This window comes from Sesamum indicum, linkage group LG10, assembly GCF_000512975.1.
Source record: "Sesamum indicum cultivar Zhongzhi No. 13 linkage group LG10, S_indicum_v1.0, whole genome shotgun sequence".
NCBI lineage: Eukaryota > Viridiplantae > Streptophyta > Magnoliopsida > Lamiales > Pedaliaceae > Sesamum > Sesamum indicum.
Genome location: NC_026154.1, coordinates 4779004 through 4797738, shown reverse-complemented (window position 1 = coordinate 4797738; position 18735 = coordinate 4779004). Strand labels below are relative to the sequence as shown.

Sequence of the window (18735 nt, the reverse complement as noted above, 5' to 3'; positions counted from 1 at the left end):
TGTCCTTTTCCTGGAAACGCGGAATGGGTGAAAGACGGACTAACAGCCTGAAAGCTTCTTATTTGCCTTGGTGTCATTGATGACTCTCTACAAATAAAGAAAAATGACAGCTGATTCTCAATGGTTAATTGGATCTTCTGATCCATTGAAATTCATATAGATGATTAATCTATGGAACATAGTATAAATAGTGGTTGCCAGGTCATATGTTGTGGACCTGTGGCGTTATTAGTTTGTTTCTAATAGGATCTAGGTGAAGCTGTGAACTTGCACCTTTAGACTGTATTTGCTTGTTACAGGTCTCCAACTGCTGTCATGCTGTAGATACTTTGCTTATCTTTGCGAGTTGCTCTATCCTCTGTGTGCTTGTTTATTCTGTATCTTTTATCTAGAATGAAATATTACAAAAATCTTTATAATATAGAGTTCACCAGTCTGCTACAACTGTGTTTATGATTGTTGGTTGGAGACAAATTTCTTAGACTTAAAGAGTATGATGTGGTTTAGACTTCACAAATCAATCTTATTATTGCAAATTTTAGTTACTTATCAGTTGCATAGCATAGGACAGATTATGATGCAACAATTACAAAACAAGCTTTCATGTCTGGAAATTTCTTAACTTTGTCAGAATAATTCATATGTTTATCTGTTTCTCAAAATACTACATTCTTCTTTACATTCCCTGTCCAAAGTTTCATACTAAGATAGCTCACTATGTTATTCTTTGATCACTATAAAAATAGTTTGTTAGACTTTTGCCATACTTAAAGCGTACCGGATATACTTTGCCTGTTTGCCATCAATATTCTTTATATGTTCATGTTTGCAATATCCGTAAGTTCACATTTGTCTTTCTTTATTTATGTTCTGCAGTGGGTTCTCTCGCCAAAATATTTCAATTTCCCATTTCCTATAACGCTTACCATGATTCATATGGGCTTTTCGGGCTTGGTGGCCTTCTTTCTGATCCGTGTTTTTAAGGTAAAGCTCATTGTACAATTTTGCTTCATAATATTTGGTATTTGTATTTTGTTTTTGTTTTTTTTAAATTTCTTTTATGGGCTAAATCTTTGATGACATTACATGATGTCTAACACTGAACCTTGCTCTGTTATTCCCCCTCTTTTTCTATCAGCTTTTTGCTGCAAGCTAAGTCAAGCACAGAAAGAATCATTCCTGTTGTGAAAGGAAGGAGCAAACTTGGTAGATTAAGTTTATAGAGACATTTATGATAGAATCATTCTTTCTTCACCCTTTGTCGGTATTATATCTTGAACAGCGTCCAGTTCATTTGAAGGATGAGGACTTTATATGTGCATAACTGAATATGATACATTTTAGTTGCTGTCCCGCATTAGAAGATGTCTTGAATTTTGACATTTCACATTCAAATTCGTGGCTTGTTTTTCCTCCATTCTTAAGATTCTGCCTTAGATTCTCTCAGCGAGAATTAGTGTTGCTAAATGGGCTAATGATTAGGTTTATAGGAGGGTAAGATCTCTGCCCACGGATTTCATCCAATCTGCAGTTGAAACTTTAAAATAGACGCAGGCCATTCCCCTTCAGATACTTGCGACGTCTCTGAAGTCACTGGATGAATCTGGACTTATTGTTGTATCCTTGTCATAGAATGATATCAGTGTTAATTCTAGGATATCAATATTAAAGCTACTGCATCAGTTGTAAGCATATGCTGGATTGATTCTTAGCCTGTTCACCTCTAATTGTCCCCGGCCTGGAACTGGGTTTCGAGGCAGTCTGTTCCATGAGTCTATTCGTAACCATTTATAGACTAAGTTATCATGGAATCTCCTGCAAGACGTGTAGATACCTATACGTCATGTTAATTCGGTATTGTGCTTAATAATGTATGCTTTCCAATAGATGTAAAGTGTTGTATGAGCATGCTCTATTTTATCAATGTGTCCTGGGGTGCATGCCATGCCCCAGTTAATGTTTTCACCTTTAACTTGTATTGTTTGGAGGTTCTTGGTTTTGCAAATCTAGGTACTTCCTGCACTCCAGCCGAGTCTATGCCATAGATGTAAATGTTAGAAAATTATGGAGGAGTTGAATAGACTAATACTACAGAACTTTTGGTCTGCTTCCCCTTGGACAAAATTATATTGCATCCTTTGGCGTTTTTGTATAAGCTGTTTCTCTTATCTAGGATGTATTGCTCATTTTTGTTTGAACACTTGTATTATTGTTTTCTTGTTGTATTTCCTTTGTCCTTCTAGTTTTGACTTAAATTGATTTTTTCAGGTTGTATCACCTGTGAAGATGACCTTTGAAATGTAAGAGATTTATAACCTAATTCTTACAGTCTCAGTTTATTAGTTCCTGTACCTGAGTATATCTGCTTTAATATGCAGATACGCCACATGTGTAATCCCAATCAGTGCCTTCTTCGCATCAAGTCTATGGTAAGGGTTATTTATCTATTTCTTCTTTTGGAAGAATGACAAAGCTTGGTTGCTTTCTTTTGCAAGTTTTATCTCTATCACAGCTACAAATTGCTCATGTTTTTTCTGTGGACCATTTTCAAATATCATAATATGTGTTTATGTGTATTATTTCACCAATGGGGTAAAATTCCCTCCAAAAAACTGCATATGACTGACCTTGACCTTGTCGGAAAAAATGGGACATCCACTATGAGAAATTATATTCTATTGCTTGTGATCTTTGAAACTCAGACACTTATCTCAAGTTATTACTGGGAAAATTTATTTGAGTTCATAATACTTAGTATATCTGTCCTTTGATTTACATAGAGTGCACTCGTTGCAATGCAAAGCAAGATCCTATTGGTAGGGTTTTTCGTGTAAACTACATCGCATACAGAACCTTTGCACATAATCTATTGAAGAGATAGATGTGGTGGCTGGGGATGAGATATTTTGCAGTGGAGTAGGTTATCATTGGCACATTCCTGTTCAAAATGTTTTTGCATCATTCTCAACTCGTGAGCAGTTCTTGTAGTCATTGTCTCTATGCATTTTTGGGTACTTCAATCGCTACATTTATGCAGGGCATGTCTTTTCACAATTGTTAACCGAAACATGTGGTCTTACAGGTTTGGAAACACTGCATACTTGTTCATCTCAGTGGCCTTCATTCAGATGCTCAAAGCCCTAAGTATGTCTATATATTTTCTGTCATGTTAACCATTCATACCATTGAGCAAATTACTCATCAGATCTTTTTGTCCCTTCCTTTTTTGGTCCGTTGTTTTGTGGGTAATACCTGATGGCAGTGCCAGTGGCTACTTTTTTGATGGCTGTTATTTGTGGTACTGATAAACTGAGATGCGATGTGTTTGCGAACATGGTCTTGGTCAGTTTTGGTGTTGTCATATCTTCGTATGGGGAAATTCATTTCAATGTGGTGGGCACCGTTTATCAAGTTACAGGAATATTTGCTGAAGCTCTTAGGTTGGTTCTGACTCAAGTGCTACTCCAGAAGAAGGGCTTAACACTCAATCCTATCACAAGCTTGTATTACATTGCGCCTTGCAGGTACACTTCTTCCTCGTTTCTGGAGTACATGCATTCATCAAAGATATTGTATACAATAGTTAATACCAGTTGCTTAGAATTCTATCAAACAGATGTTTAGAGAGAAAAACAAGACGGGGATGTGAGTGAACTGGACAGACTAAACTAAGAAAAGTGTAGACATCTTATTTCCATTTTGTTGTAGTTCTGAATTTGGAAAGAGACATGCATTAATTGCCTTTTTCTCTGGAATGTGCATAGAATCTGTAATGTAAGTAGTATTACAAACAAGTACGTATATGATGATCCATCTTGAGAGGAAATATTGAGAAAGTGGGAGCATAGTTAACATGGTATATTCAAGTAGAAAGAATATTGCTTCATAGTCTTCACGCGGCTAATGATGATTTTTGTGTTGCCTTTCCATGTGCAGCTTTGTGTTTCTTTTTGTTCCTTGGTATCTTCTGGAGATGCCTGGAATGGAAGTATCACAGATCAAGTTTAATATTTGGATATTCTTCTCGAATGCTCTTTGTGCCTTGGCTTTGAATTTCTCCATCTTTCTGGTAATTGGTAGAACTGGTGCAGTGACCATTCGAGTTGCTGGTGTTCTAAAAGACTGGATACTTATTGCCCTTTCAACTGTCATCTTTCCCGAGTCAACAATCACCAAGCTAAATATTATTGGTTACGCGATTGGTATCCCTCTTATTCTGTCTAAATTTCGTATTTCTTTCGAGTTAGTCAGCTTGAAGCATGCTAAAATTTTCCTTTTTTACAGCCTTGTGTGGTGTTGTCTTGTATAATTACTTGAAGGCCAAGGATATTCGTTTGACCCAGATTCCTGGGGAGAATATCACTGAACGTGCAGTGAAGGTAAGGGTTTCTTGTTTATGAACAATATGATCTGATCTTTCTGTTTCCCTTCCGAATAAATATTATCATGGTTGAATTTTGACTTTTGAACCGAACAACTATGGTAGTGCTATTTTGTGCTTTTTCAAGAATAAACATAAGGGGGCAATTACATACAGACTCCTTAAGGTTTAGTCAATTATAATGTACCCTCTCGATTTTGGAATATTACTATTGGAACCCTTGTCATTGTGTACAAATAGCTGATACCCCTTTCTGAAGTTCTCAGGCTGGAATTTGCTAGTGGCAGCTAGAAATTAGCAATACCCCGAAAATGCCCTTTTTACTTTATGCACACAAAATGATTACCTATAACAATACAAAAAATATTACATTCATATTTTATCTTCTTGACTTGATTGTTTTTTCTATTCTTTGGCGTTAAAATAGATCATTTGCAAATTCTGGTAACTTCTTTAACCAGAATTTGCAGACATATGAGTTTGAATATAGTTTCTCAAATTAAAGTGGTCCATGTGTAATATGATTAAACCTCAAGAAACCTGTATGTAGTTGTCCAACAAAAAATGATTGTTGATGTTTGATTTTATCTCATTTTATGCATAGAATAGAAACCCTCAATGAATAAGTATTTTGATACAGGACATTAAGACGGAAAAGAGGTCATCCGATCTGTATTTTTCAGACGAAAACTCAAACAACAGCCTGGGAGGAAAGAACGCGCGTAATGGATCTCATCTGGATGCAAATGTGGACGAAGAAGCACCTTTAATTCCTTCTTCAAAGGGTCTTTTATCTCGGACAAAGCCTAGTTAGCAACCTCTCAGACTGGCTTCTGGTAGGTATACGTCACAACTCACATTTCCTCTCTTTTGTTGCTTTGTCTACTCTAGCATTTCTAGAGCAGCATCATTTGTTAGAACGTCCTAATCTTTTTTGTGAAGTATTGCCATTTTTACTAAGCATGTTGAGAGATCATCACTTTGATTCGTTGTATAAACGTGAAATAGTTTAAGCATACAATGAAATATTAGTCGTATCTACGACCTCTTGGTTCTATGGCTTCGGTAGTTTGTGCATCTCCATGAAATTTGTATTGCTTACTACTTGTCAGTGGGATAACAAATGTTGTCATACATAATTCACTACAAGGAAACAAGGTTCAAAATTTTCGACATTTTCGTTTCTGAGACCCAATTTTCCGTCTCGGAAAACAAATTGAGACGGAAATTTTCATGGGTCTATTTATAGTTGAACGTCCAATGGCTATTTTCCTCTCTGATTTGCCAAGGATAAAACCGAATTAGCAGTAAAAGAGTCCAACCTGCCAATGCCAACAAAAATAACTGCTGAGAGGACTCCCAATTTAGTCAGTAAATTCACTGATATGAAAATTAAAACAAAAAATGCATCAAAGAATTTAAAGCAACGAAGATAAAACAATATCTATTTACTAGTTTAAAAAACTTACTTTTTCCTAATTTTAATGTATAATATATTTAACAACGTAAAGGAAATGAATTATATATCTGTACAAGTACACTGTATTTTTCACTTGCTCAGTGTACTTAAGTAAAAATTCAAATTTTATATTTTCTCTTCTTTAACCTTTATTTCCTTTTCAAATTCAAAAAAATATGAAAATTATTCTTTTAGTTCCACTAAAAAATTTCATTTCAAATTCACTATAAAACAGTTGATGGAATTATATTCTCATGTAAAAGAATATAATCTTTATCAAATACATATTAAGAAAAGAAGTCTGCATTAATAGATATTAATTCTTATATCCAAATAGAACATGCCAAACCCCCAGAAATTCTCGAACGCACAAAACAGCAAAAACAACGTTCAGTAGTCCACGGACATGACCACTGCAGGTGGAAAGCATACAAGCTTAGGGAGACCATAACCTCTGCAGGTGGGAACGAAATACCGTCCTGCACAAGCCCTCCAACAAGATATTATAAGTCAGTAAATTAGGCGTTATGCCGCGAGCTTCCATATTGTGAAAAGCTTCCAGCCATGAGCAATTCTAACTTTATGAAACAATCCCTGTATCACGGTGGTGTAGGTAACTCTGTCGTGTACTAATCCTTTACAAGGAACTCATCCCAAGCTTCACCTACCCGTCCCTGCTTGCAATATCCATTGATTAAACTATATTAAGATGTATCTTTTTTGTCAAATTAATTCCAAAATACATTTCATTTTCATTATTTTCAAAGAATAACATATCTTATACAACGACTTTTGTTGTTGTATTTTATTTTTTAATTAACACCATTACGAAACATCAATTATCACCATTATATACATATATTTTCTATCGAATAATCCAAATGCACGTTCACGAAATGATCATGTCTAATATTTTGAACATATACGTTCTTTGAATTAAACGCTACAAAATTTGTTTATGAAATACATAAAATGAGGTAACTATATTTACACCTCATAATCTATATGATCTGTTTCTATAAATTACTTATATTTTTGGATAGTTATAAATACACCCATCAGAAAATATCAATATCTTTACATATTAATAAAAGCAAAAATGCAATTTATTCCTTAGTGAAAAAATCTCATGTGAAAAATTAAATAGCAAATTACTCTCTATTTAAACTATTTATAGAATATAAGTTGCTTCATTTTTCGAAACATATTAAATAATTCATTGATTTTTTTCCCAGAGAATTATTTGCTCATTTTATGTATTATAAATTAAATTTTTATTTAACCCATCAGTAAAATAGAAGGCCTTCGATATAAACGAGCTTATATATATATATATTAATAATAATAATAATAAAATGGTTATAAAGAGTTAATTCATCGTTCAACCCATCAGTTGTACCTCAACCTACAGATGCAACGTACACCTCCATCTCCGCCTATCTCCACCTACTGATGCAATCTTCCTGTAAGTTTCTCCATCTCTCTCGAAATATACACAGAAGCGTCTTTTGGGAATTGGTTTTGAATAATTTGGATCTGTTCCGATGTTCAATTGCTTTTTGTTGAATAGTCGAATGGTTTGTTAGATCTTGGGAAGTGTATTGTGGATATCAGATCATTCTGTTGATGGAATGATCACAAAAGTTGAAGTCCTTTTAGTTAAGTTTTCCATCGAAATGGACTGTAGATCTTTCTTTGACTGCTCCAAGTATCAAATTGATGCACCAACCAATCTCTGTTTTATCATAATTGTCGCCGCTGATTTATTTGTTTTTATATAATGTGTTTTTTTCTTTTTGTTCTTTGTTTTCTTATGTTTCGCGCTCTTGGTTGTATACTACGCACTTCGATTTTAGAAAATGACTGCATTTGTGTCTATGACTATGCTTGAAGTCTGCGTATGGAACTATTAATTTTCTGGCTGATATGAACATTTGCAGTTCTTTCTCCATATATAAATTATGAGCTACTGTAGGAGTTGGGGGTTTGGCTGTGCTTGAGATGATAAATTTATAGGCTATAATAAATCTCAGAGTTGACAACTCAGAAGACAGAATATCTGCTGGTGAAAGGGAATAGGAAAATGATTTTTGATTTAATATAGTCTTAATTTAGTTGCATTTATTCACTTTTCATCTGATTTGCTGTGATTATTTGATGCCCTATGTCCAGAAACTTAAAACCTTGAATAGAAAATTTGTTGTTATTCTGATATCTCGCGCAGAGGCATGCATCTGCATATAATGGTTCAAATTTCTGACTGTTGTGCTAATATGCATTGATAGTACTTAATGGATTAATTTTCTGTGGAACTTAGAGTAAGGCTTTTCAGCAAGAAAAGTTGTAAAGGGCATTTTGACCCTTTTATCTGGTTGTCCTACTGTTGGTTAATTGATAAGTAATTTTACTGTCCGACGGACCCATTCATCAGATACGTGAAGCTAACTGCTCCAAAGAACGTCAAGACGGGTGAGAGAGAGCATGGAATCATCGGGTGAGTGCATGAGAACTGTTTTAGTAGACATATGAAATCTTAGATTCTATTGGCTTGCTTATTCAGTCTTCGTTAGAAGTTTGAGTTCTGATGTCTTACTAATTATGCAATCGTATTTTCTTGAACTTCAGTCCTTCATAGTGTTTATGATCCTTTCTTGTTAATATTGTGTTCATTGGCAATGCCTTGTTTGTTGTAGCGGATTTCATTTTGGCATGATTCTTTAAGTTTGAAATGTCTGTTTAACAATTGAGAATAGCTATTTATCATTTGACTTTACATACAAATGCAGTTGAGATTAGACTGCAGGAGTGTAAAGCTAGGCAAAAACTTGCCAAACGTCTTACTTTAGTGGAAAGTATCAGATATATTCTTCTATCCAAATGAGTAAACAATTGATATTATTGTAAATTGCGGTTTCTTTTGTTTTTTTTCATTTATATTTTATCTCTTCATTGGTTTATTGTGTTTTTTTGGTGGATTTGTACTGCATCCTTGCCTAATAGATCATTTCTTGAGTTAAAATGACATGCGATCTCCGGAATCTTCCATCTTATTTTCGCGCTCTTTTTTCTTTTAATGAAATTTTCTTTTTGAAATAATGCACTAGTGTTTATTATTCAGCTGTCTCGTATGCTCTTGACTCTTTACAAGTGTCTAAGCAATGAGGCGTCCACTCCATTGGACCTCATTCTGCTATACTTTTTTTTTCTAGGTTTGGACTATTTAGATTTTCTATGTGCAGTTGCCTAAATTGGATTTAAAACACCACCGTATGTCCCTTGTAAATTTCCTGCTGCCACAATAACCTCGTAGTCACCAGTGAAAACTTTTAATGATTTTCACTAACCTACTATGGCAGTGTTTGCGTGCGCTTCACAAAAGTGCTTTTCAACTTCTGGCTCCAAAAAAAGCACTTTTGAAGTGTTTGGGGGTAACAACTTCTGCTTCTGAAATGGCTAAAAAAAGCGCTTTTAGGCAAAAAGCTAGGAGCACCTTGAGGGGTGCTTTTAGCTACTTTGGCTTTTTCGTAAATAAATCTAACTTTATTTTTTACTACTTTACCCTTATTATAATAATCTTAATTCAATTTTACTGTTTTTTATTTATTTGTAAAAGTGTATATTTAAAGTTGATAGCGAAGTTTTCAAATAATTTAAATTTTAACCAGAATTAAATTTATAATTTCACATATTTAATGTTTTACGTTTTTTTATATTTCATGTGCTATATTATCTATTTATATTATTTCGTTCGCATATTATTTGATTAATTAATAAATTTATTATTTTTCGCAATAATGCAAGCTTAATTATTGTGTATGAATCAAGAACTATATTACTCAGTGGGAGCATTATTAAATTAAACATATTTTTATAATATTTTTAAAAATATAGATATGAAATACCTATAATTGAAATAAAATTTATGATTTTTGTGGAAAAAATAATAATAGTGACAAACAACAAGTGAAATAATAAGCAAAAGATATTATCTTGTTAACACATAGGGACAAAACAGTCTTTCGTCAATTAAGTTTATTTTACAAGTGATTTTTTCTTCACACACTACCCAATTTAGCTTGTAAGTGCTTATCACTTTTTTTTACGAACACTACCCACTTTTAGTTTTGCTGTAACTTCTAACTTTTTCAACAAAATCACTTCTTTAAAAGCAGAAGTTTTTGCAAACACTCCCTTTGGTCTAGTGGGAGGAGGATGTTTTCCACCGAAATTCCCTGCTTCTAATTGTAACTAACAAACTTAAAAATCCTGGATACTTTTATGGCTACCCTCTCTCCTTTTCTCCACTGATTCTCGAATATGTTTGTTGTTGCAGCAGGTCGTTTTCTAAGGGATACATCTGTAGTTGTTGTCACATTGGACTCGAGTGAAGTATATATTATCATCAGTTTGTCTACCAGGACTGATACTCAGGTTATCTATATTGATCCGACAACTGGGGCTCTTCGCTATACTGCAAAGCAGGGTTATGATGTTTTTAGGACCCAAAATGAAGCATTAGATTACATCACAAATGGTTCAAAATTGCTTTGTAAGAGCGTAACACACGCACGAGCTTTATTAGGTTATGCAGCCCTTGGTAGCTTTGCTCTACTGTTGGTAGCAACGAGATTGACTGCCAGCATACCGAATTTGCCTGGTGGAGGTTGTGTTTATACTGTAACTGAGAGCCAGTGGATTAAAATTTCACTTCAGAATCCTCAAGTACAGAGTAAAACTGAAAATAAGAATATTCAAGAACTGACTGAGCTTGACATTGATGGGAAACATTACTTCTGTGAAACTAGGGATATAACTCGACCTTTCCCAAGTCGTATGCCCGTTCAGAATCCTGATGATGAATTTGTGTGGAATAAATGGTTCTCAATGCCTTTCGAAAACATTGGGCTTCCGCAGCATTGCGTCATTCTTCTGCAGGTTCTAGTCACACTTGGTATCTTCACAATTGTTCTATCTAATGTTCTTATGACTAATTTGTATTACCTTCTCACTTCTCTGACAGGTTTTTCTTTATTCTTTGCGCTCTTTGTTTTTGACTTCTTCCCTCGTGGCTTAAAACAACTTTTATGAGTTCTATAGTGCATCAGTGGGTGAAAATATTATAGGTGACTAAGTTTAGCTGGACCTTTTCTGTGCGTTATCATCTTTCCATATGAAATCTCCTTAGCTGTAGAACTTTGATGTTATACGTTACTTCAGATCATGGCAACCTTTGGAAATTATATGTCTGGCATTTACTTTACATGATATGATGATGTAGACTTTGAAATACATGTGATGGTGCCTTTCTGGTTGAAACAAGTTCAAAGAACTTCAATTGGCTCCAAAATGTAAAGCAAGATGTGAAACTAACCTATCTCTGTTTTGCACCTAGTGTCAAAATAAAATGAATTCATGGTACTGAAAGCTTGCTGTCTACGTTTTTCTCTGGCATTCAATTGCTGTCTGCTCATTTCTTGGTTCTCGGCAATAATGTGTTGGATGCTATTTACTGGACTTGAGAATATAGAAAATATCCCACTTCTGAAGTAATTAATAGATCAAGGTGTCGTATACATGCTTTCAATTAAACTAGTCTTGGTGCATGTACAAACCACTCTAGCCACAGTCCTGATGCCTTTTTTTTCTCTTTTTGGGACAGCTCAGACCAACCTGTCCATACTTGTGTAAGCTTGTAGGATTTTGTCCTTTTGTACCTTGGTTCTGATAATTTTTACGTTACAAATCCTTCATCTCTTAGCTTCCATTATATTAAGATTACTATTCAAATTCGTTTTTCTGATTGGTTTGCCTGAGATTCTATAGTTGATGGAATGAAATTACATCTAAATTGTAGTCTTGGATAGATGTCTGATTGACTCCAGCGTAATTTGTTAATATATTCAATTAATTAATTATAGCATTGTCTTTGGCACAAGCTTGATGCAATATGTTACCTTTCACTTGTAGCTCACACGTAAACCTGCACATCCGTCCTTTGATTTTCACTAAATGCCATGCTAGCTAAGTGCTGCAAATGCGACTAATATGCGGCAGGAGGATTGGGCTATCACAGCATATAATCTCGATAGATGTAATAGGGTTATTTTTCCTGAATAGGTAAGGGAATTCAACACTTGTGTTTGAAGTGATAGAAGTCATTAATTGTAACTTGTCATTAATTGTTTTCTGGGCAATTATTCTTCAATTGCAACTTCTGACCGGACTAATTTCTCAAAAAATTTGTGGTGATAGTTCTGTTGTAAACAGTCAAGGGGCATATGGATAACTATAATGTAACTACTGTAATGGTTGGGACAGGCAAATAATTGATCAGGTATATGTCTCTATGAACAAAGTAAGGTGTTAAAAAGGGAAGATGCAAATATAGCAGATTAGCATGGGCCCATGGGAGTGAATGATTTCTGCAGCCAAAGTTGAATAGTATGGAGACATCTTTAAATTCAAAACTGTGCCAACCATCATCTGAATAAAAGTGAGATTTCTCCTGAAACTTGGTTGAAGTGAGTTTTATGTTCTTCAAGTGGATTTATTTCCTACATTTTCAGTAAGATGTTTCTGCTAGGCTGGGTTGACTCTTAACAACCTTCATGCTTGTAGTTCACATTTTTTTAGTTCCAGGAATCAGATAATTTTTAATAATGTCCAACTCTTGGAAGGCATTATTGTTGGTCAAGTACCTTTCAAATACAGTTCTGTTGTGAATATATTTCAATTCTCAGAATTCTTTCACCGTGAAGATTAGTACTCTTTTTTCAATACTCGGAATAATATTTTGTGTATCCATACTTTCAGATGCTTTGCAGTGTCAGATCTTCTGATTTCTTTACTTCATATTTCTGATCATTTTCTAGCAGCTTGCTTAGTAGAGTTCTTGAAGTCTTTCTGAATCTGATCCACCAGCTTTATAGATATTGTTATGTTGAAAGTTGGATGACATGCTCACACAATTGTCAACCAATGTACAGGGGTTTGCAGACTGTAAGAATTTTGGTAGCCTTGGGCAGCAGGAGGGGGTTGTTGCACTCACTGCACGTCGTAGTAGGTTGCACCCTGGAACTCGGTACTTAGCAAGGGGCTTAAACTCATGTTATAGCACCGGTAATTCTTCTAAGATCTCTGCAATTCTTAGTTCATCCCTTTTCTTCTTTCGCTGAACAAATTTTTGGTGTTAACTATGTCTGGTGGTGCAGAATTTATTAGGAAAGATGCATTTATCTTCTGGAATGTTTATTTTTTGGTCTTAATTTGTTCTTCATTCACTTAATACATGCTTCTGATCCATGTTTTTGCATTATTTGCAACTTGCAAGATTGTTATCTAAGCTACGCATGGCTGTGCAGTTGACATGGTTGACTCTTCACCATATCATTATCGACACTATAAATTTAACAAGCTTTAATTTGTTCTCCTTGTTGGTTTCAGATTTTTTTTCCATACCCCGTAATTTTGAGTATTAGTTTCACATACAGCAGAGAGTTTCTTTCCGAACAACTAACAGCAAAGTATCTTAGGTGCTGTGTCCTGACTGACATTTTACTATGAAAACATTCCAAATAGCAGTTGTATCCTTGCTGCTTATAGGTTAGAATTCCTTTTTGCCAAGTGGATCCTCCCTTTCCATCATCCTTATGGTATGGAGTATGTTTTGCTTGCCTGTTCATTTTTCTTTCCAACACATGTAGTTGTAAGCTTGAGCCACTACATGCTCTTTTATATATTTTCTTGTCCAGTTAGATGTCATTGTGTTATCTTTTCCATTGGAAACTGCATTGTTTATGATCCTGTTTCAATGGTATTTCTCATATCCAGCTTTTCAATATCATCTTATTGACAACCATCATTCACATTTTATTTCCTTAGTGCCCCCCTTGTCACACACTTATTTTCTTGAATGGCAGGTAATGAGGTTGAGTGTGAACAACTTGTTTGGATTCCCAAAAAGGCTGGTCAAAGTGTTCCTTTCAACACTTATATTTGGCGTAGAGGCACCATTCCTATCTGGTGGGGTGCTGAATTAAAACTTACTGCTGCAGAAGCGGAAATATATGTATCAGATCGCGATCCTTATAAAGGAAGTGCGCAGTACTATCAAAGGCTGTCGCAAAGATATGATTCACGAAATCTAGGTACAGCTTCTGGCGGGAATCAGAAAAAAAGTGCTCTGGTTCCAATTGTGTGCGTCAACTTACTAAGGAGTGGAGAAGGGAAATCAGAATCTATTTTAGTTCAGCATTTTGAAGAATCGCTAAACTATATTCGTTCCATTGGGAAACTTCCTTATACTCGGATTCACTTGATAAACTATGATTGGCATGCTAGTGTAAAATTGAAGGGAGAACAGCAAACAATTGAAGGACTTTGGTATCTTCTAAAGGCACCCACAATTTCTATTGGCATTTCTGAGGGGGATTATTTGCCCTCTCGTCAAAGGATTAACAATTGCAAAGGTGAAGTAATCTATAATGACGACTATGATGGTGCCTTCTGCTTAAGATCACATCAAAATGGAGTAATACGTTTCAATTGTGCGGATTCTTTGGATAGAACAAATGCTGCTAGTTTCTTTGGTGCACTTCAGGTATTTACGGAGCAATGCAGACGGTTAGGCATATCACTTGATAGTGATTTGGCATATGGTTATCAATCACCTGGTAACTATGCTGGATATGTGGCCCCATTGCCTCCTGGCTGGGAGAAACGGTCTGATGCTGTGACTGGGAAAACATATTATATTGATCACAACACGAGGACTACAACCTGGAATCATCCTTGTCCAGATAAACCTTGGAAAAGGTTCGACATGACCTTCGAAGAGTTTAAGAGATCAACTATATTGTCGCCTGTTTCTCAATTAGCTGATCTTTTCTTAGTTGCTGGTGACATTCATGCGACGTTGTATACGGGTTCCAAGGCTATGCACAGTCAAATTCTTAGCATCTTCAGTGAGGAAGCAGGCAAGTTTAAACAGTTCTCAGCAGCACAGAATATGAAAATCACACTACAGAGAAGATATAAGAATGCAGTTGTAGATAGCTCCCGCCAGAAGCAATTAGAGATTTTTCTGGGGCTACGGCTCTTCAAGCATTTTCCATCAGTCATGTTCCATCCCTTACATGTATGTAATCTTGGAATTTCAGCAATTAATATGCCCTTGAGTTCCCCACTGTGCTTGTTGCTTATGTTGTTCTTGGCTCTTCCAACTTCTTTGATTCTATAATTCCTTCTTTTCATAAGTTTTTCATCTCGTCATAATTTATTTTCCCATTGGGAGCTTCTTTTAAACTTCTATACTCTTCTGTGTGTGGTTCAATACAGATGAAACCTTTCACTTTCTTTTGTTGCTGTACTAATACCAAAAGGGCATTAGTTTTAATTTGGTAACTTCTTAATCTCTCTAAATTGCAGCATTGTTACAGGGGATTGGAGTTTATCAGCTAGATCTTTTCTTTATCATGTCTTCTGTAGTATGAACAGATATCGCTAAACCAACTACTATTTTGCCTTTTAACTGGTTCAAACACTTGAATCTTGAAGCTAATAGAAGAAAATTTGGATACCCAGAAGTAACAGATCCAATCATATCTACACGAGAAATTCTGATGGTTCCACTGCAAGGTTGAAATAATTAGGAGGCGGCTTGTAAACTAGTCTCAGAATAATAATTTTTAAAAGCAGTTCACTTAGTTAAGGAATGTGTTTATAATATTGCTATGAACTATGTGGAATATATAACCTATATGTGCTGACGGATGTATGTGAAAATAATTCAAATAGTGCATATGGCAAACAGTTTGATATTCCAATAAGTCATTTTGCACAATTTAAATTCTTTAAGTAACTACAGATGAGATGGTCATATGCTGACATGTCTCAAAAATTAATCTCAAATATGAGTACAATGTCTGAGTTATATGGTTTGGTCTGTCGTTTGACTGTATTTTTGTCATCCTGTGCTGAAATTTGATTATTTGTACATGGCAGTAGTAAGGTTATAGAATGGAGATCAGAACTCATAGGAATGATATGTTCATGAAAACTGTCAAAATAACTCAATCCACCAATCCTATCAATCTGGACTTTCACTTTAGTTGAAATATGAACTCTCTCAAGTGAATTGGTTTCCAGCCTTGCAAGCATGTCTGCAAAATGTGATCAGTCTCGTGGTTTGACTTGCAGAATATAATGATTTTTGCTGATTACATCAGGTACCTTCTCGCCCATTTGGATGCTTTTTGAAGCCAGTTCCAAGCATGTTTTCATCTTCTGATGGCGGAGCTAGTCTCCTGAGTTTCAAAAGAAAAGACCTTATATGGGTATCAGATTTTGCATTCTTTGTTATGGAAGATTTGTTATGCATTTCAAAAATGTTCTCATTTTCCAAATTCTGCTATTTGAAGCCTTGGTCCATCTCATTTAATAAGTTATTACTTTTTGTATGCATACAATAGGTTTCTGCGCAGGCCGCAGATGTGGTTGAACTCTTTATCTATCTTGGGGAGCCTTGCCATGTTTGTCAGCTTCTTCTGACTGTTGCTCATGGTGCTGATGATACTACTTTTCCATCAACAGTTGATGTGAGGACCGGACGCTATCTGGATGGACTCAAACTTGTTCTTGAGGTCTGTTATATCTCTATATTGATCTTCTCAACTGTATGACCTTTAGTTTTTACACCCAAACCTTTTCATGTTTGCTGGGTGTACTTCCAGATAATTTCCCGACAAGAATAGTGTTCCGTTTAGTTCTTGTCGAAATTGTTTCTTCTCTTGTTGAAGAACTTAACTACCTACTGCGTTTTTGGAGTACAATCATTTTAAGTCTGTTCAATCTTAATATTCCCAATCATTCTCCCAAAGAGAAATTAAAAGTCCTTCATGGTCTGTCTTCTGGCTTATGAATTCTGGAGGCCATTGAGTTAGAGTTAACATTCTAAGCATACCTAATTTGAGATACAAGGAAATCGTTTTTGCAAAAGCTCAAGATTTTAGAAATACATTGGCTTACCTCTGTTTCTTGTTCGGTGTTGCTTGATTCATGTTATATGATATGTTAAAGAGGGAATAATATCAGAGGAACATTCAAGCTCTGTTGTTCTTGTCACTCCCTCTTTACCAGCTTCTGTATTTTGTATTTTGTGTATGGTGGTCTTTGAACCAATCAAAAGAAGTAGATCATCTATGACGTGGGTAAAATTATGCAATGACAAAGATTGGACAGTAGAGGAGCTTTTGAGCTCTGTTACTCTTCACTCCCTCATTTTGCCAGCTTCTGTATTTGTATTTGGCGATCTTGAACCATTTAAAAGAAGTAAATCATCTGCATTCCTTTGAATTTATTTATGCAATGACCTCTAACCTCCAGCAATCTACCAGCTACAATTCTAGTTTTAGTTACTCATCGTATATCACTTTATATACAATTTTTCATAGTTGGGACAAAATTTTTGACTGTAAGGAGCATCAGTTTCTAAATATATCTGGAAGCCTGAAATTTGTCTTGCGAAATACATGTGCTGAGAGATTTGAAGATGCAAAAATAGTTTTTAACTTGAGTAATTTTAGGGATACTCTTGTCTTTTACCGCAGCTGGTTCCATTCCAAATGTTAACGTCTCTTACTTTGAGAGCATTGGATGCTTTTTACAGTTGAAGGAAAATTCTGATACAGAAACATAGGGCGATACCTTTATTGCTTTTTTGGTCTTTTATTCATCAGTTGTTAACATTGTTTACTATTTTTTTGCTGCGATTTGCATGGTACTGGTATCTGCATTTGAGTGGTGTCTATCTACTTATGTGTTTCTTCCTTCTTGTTTTATTACTCTCTATAGCCTTCTGGAACTGAAAGGACAATTATGTAGAATCTTATGATGGGAAAACTAGGAATATGTGCATTTACTCCACTTTGACTTTTTGCTAATGCAGGTTCATGCTTGACTGCCAATTTTAAAATAACTAGTCTTTCCCTTAAAATATCTTTGTACATTGCAATCAGAAGAAATCAAAAGTGATATAAAGTTGTTTCCATTTGTAATAGCAGTTTCAGTTGGCTTTAAGGTCTCTAGTTTAACATTAACCTTCACAGGGAGCTTCTATACCTCAATGTGCAAATGGGACCAACATTCTGATACCGTTAACAGGACCTACCAGTCCAGAAGACATGGCCGTCACTGGGGCTGGTGCACGTTTGCATGCCCAAGAAACCTCTAGCCCTTCCATGTTATACGATTTTGAAGAACTGGAAGGAGAACTGGATTTTCTTACTCGAGTTGTTGCGCTAACCTTTTATCCTGCCATACCTGGAAGAGGCCCAATGACACTTGGTGAGGTACGAAACATCAACTAAATGTTGTTTGAAGAAATATATTGAGAGGATATCAATACCAATTGAGTCTGCATGCAGGTAGAGATCCTTGGAGTTTCTCTTCCATGGAGGTCAATTTTTTCCCGTGAAGAAAATGGTGCTAGGTTTGTTGAACGCATCAATAGTCACCAAAAGGAAACCAGTCCATTTCTTTCTGAAACAGATACCAATGCTTTTGCTTCTAATTTAACAAATGACAGAAGGGCTCCATCGGTTCAATCAGAATCATCAGCCAACTCATTTGTAGACCTTTTGACTGGAGAACTAAGATTTTCAGACTCCATATCTGAACCACATACAGAAGCTGTTGTTAACAAGGGGAGTGACTTACTCGACTTCTTGGATGACGCTATCGCTCAGCCAGTTTCCGATGGAAGTGACCACTCCAAGATAGTCTCATCTCAAGGACATTCGGATAATGGATCTCAACAATATATTACATCATTCAAACACCTTGCAGGACCTCACTGGGTATGTTGTTACTGAATTAAAGACTTCTAACAATTGCCTGT

General features: G+C 35.5%; 2 protein-coding genes across 5 annotated transcripts in view; both read left to right on the top strand.

Moving 5' to 3' along the window:
* LOC105171949 (probable sugar phosphate/phosphate translocator At3g17430) overlaps positions 1-5438 on the top strand; it is an 8498-nt gene extending 3060 nt beyond the window's left edge. Inside the window, exons 3-10 of the mRNA XM_011093228.2 lie at positions 877-984; positions 2269-2300; positions 2379-2429; positions 3083-3144; positions 3263-3524; positions 3937-4202; positions 4285-4379; positions 5022-5438. Coding sequence (XP_011091530.1) covers positions 877-984; positions 2269-2300; positions 2379-2429; positions 3083-3144; positions 3263-3524; positions 3937-4202; positions 4285-4379; positions 5022-5195 — 1050 coding nt within the window. The 3' untranslated portion in view covers positions 5196-5438. The remainder of the gene's footprint in view (positions 1-876; positions 985-2268; positions 2301-2378; positions 2430-3082; positions 3145-3262; positions 3525-3936; positions 4203-4284; positions 4380-5021) is intronic.
* Positions 7205-18735, top strand: part of LOC105171948 (probable phosphoinositide phosphatase SAC9) — a 19990-nt gene continuing 8459 nt past the window's right edge. For 2 of the 4 annotated variants that reach the window (XM_011093226.2, XM_020697387.1), the window contains exons 1-9: positions 7205-7305; positions 8272-8334; positions 10174-10775; positions 12827-12959; positions 13760-14976; positions 16067-16174; positions 16310-16480; positions 17945-18187; positions 18263-18694. In XM_011093226.2, coding sequence (XP_011091528.1) covers positions 8322-8334; positions 10174-10775; positions 12827-12959; positions 13760-14976; positions 16067-16174; positions 16310-16480; positions 17945-18187; positions 18263-18694 — 2919 coding nt within the window. In that variant the 5' untranslated portion in view covers positions 7205-7305; positions 8272-8321. The remainder of the gene's footprint in view (positions 7306-8271; positions 8335-10173; positions 10776-12826; positions 12960-13759; positions 14977-16066; positions 16175-16309; positions 16481-17944; positions 18188-18262; positions 18695-18735) is intronic. The other 2 variants (XM_020697388.1, XM_011093225.2) reach the window with 2 other exon arrangements.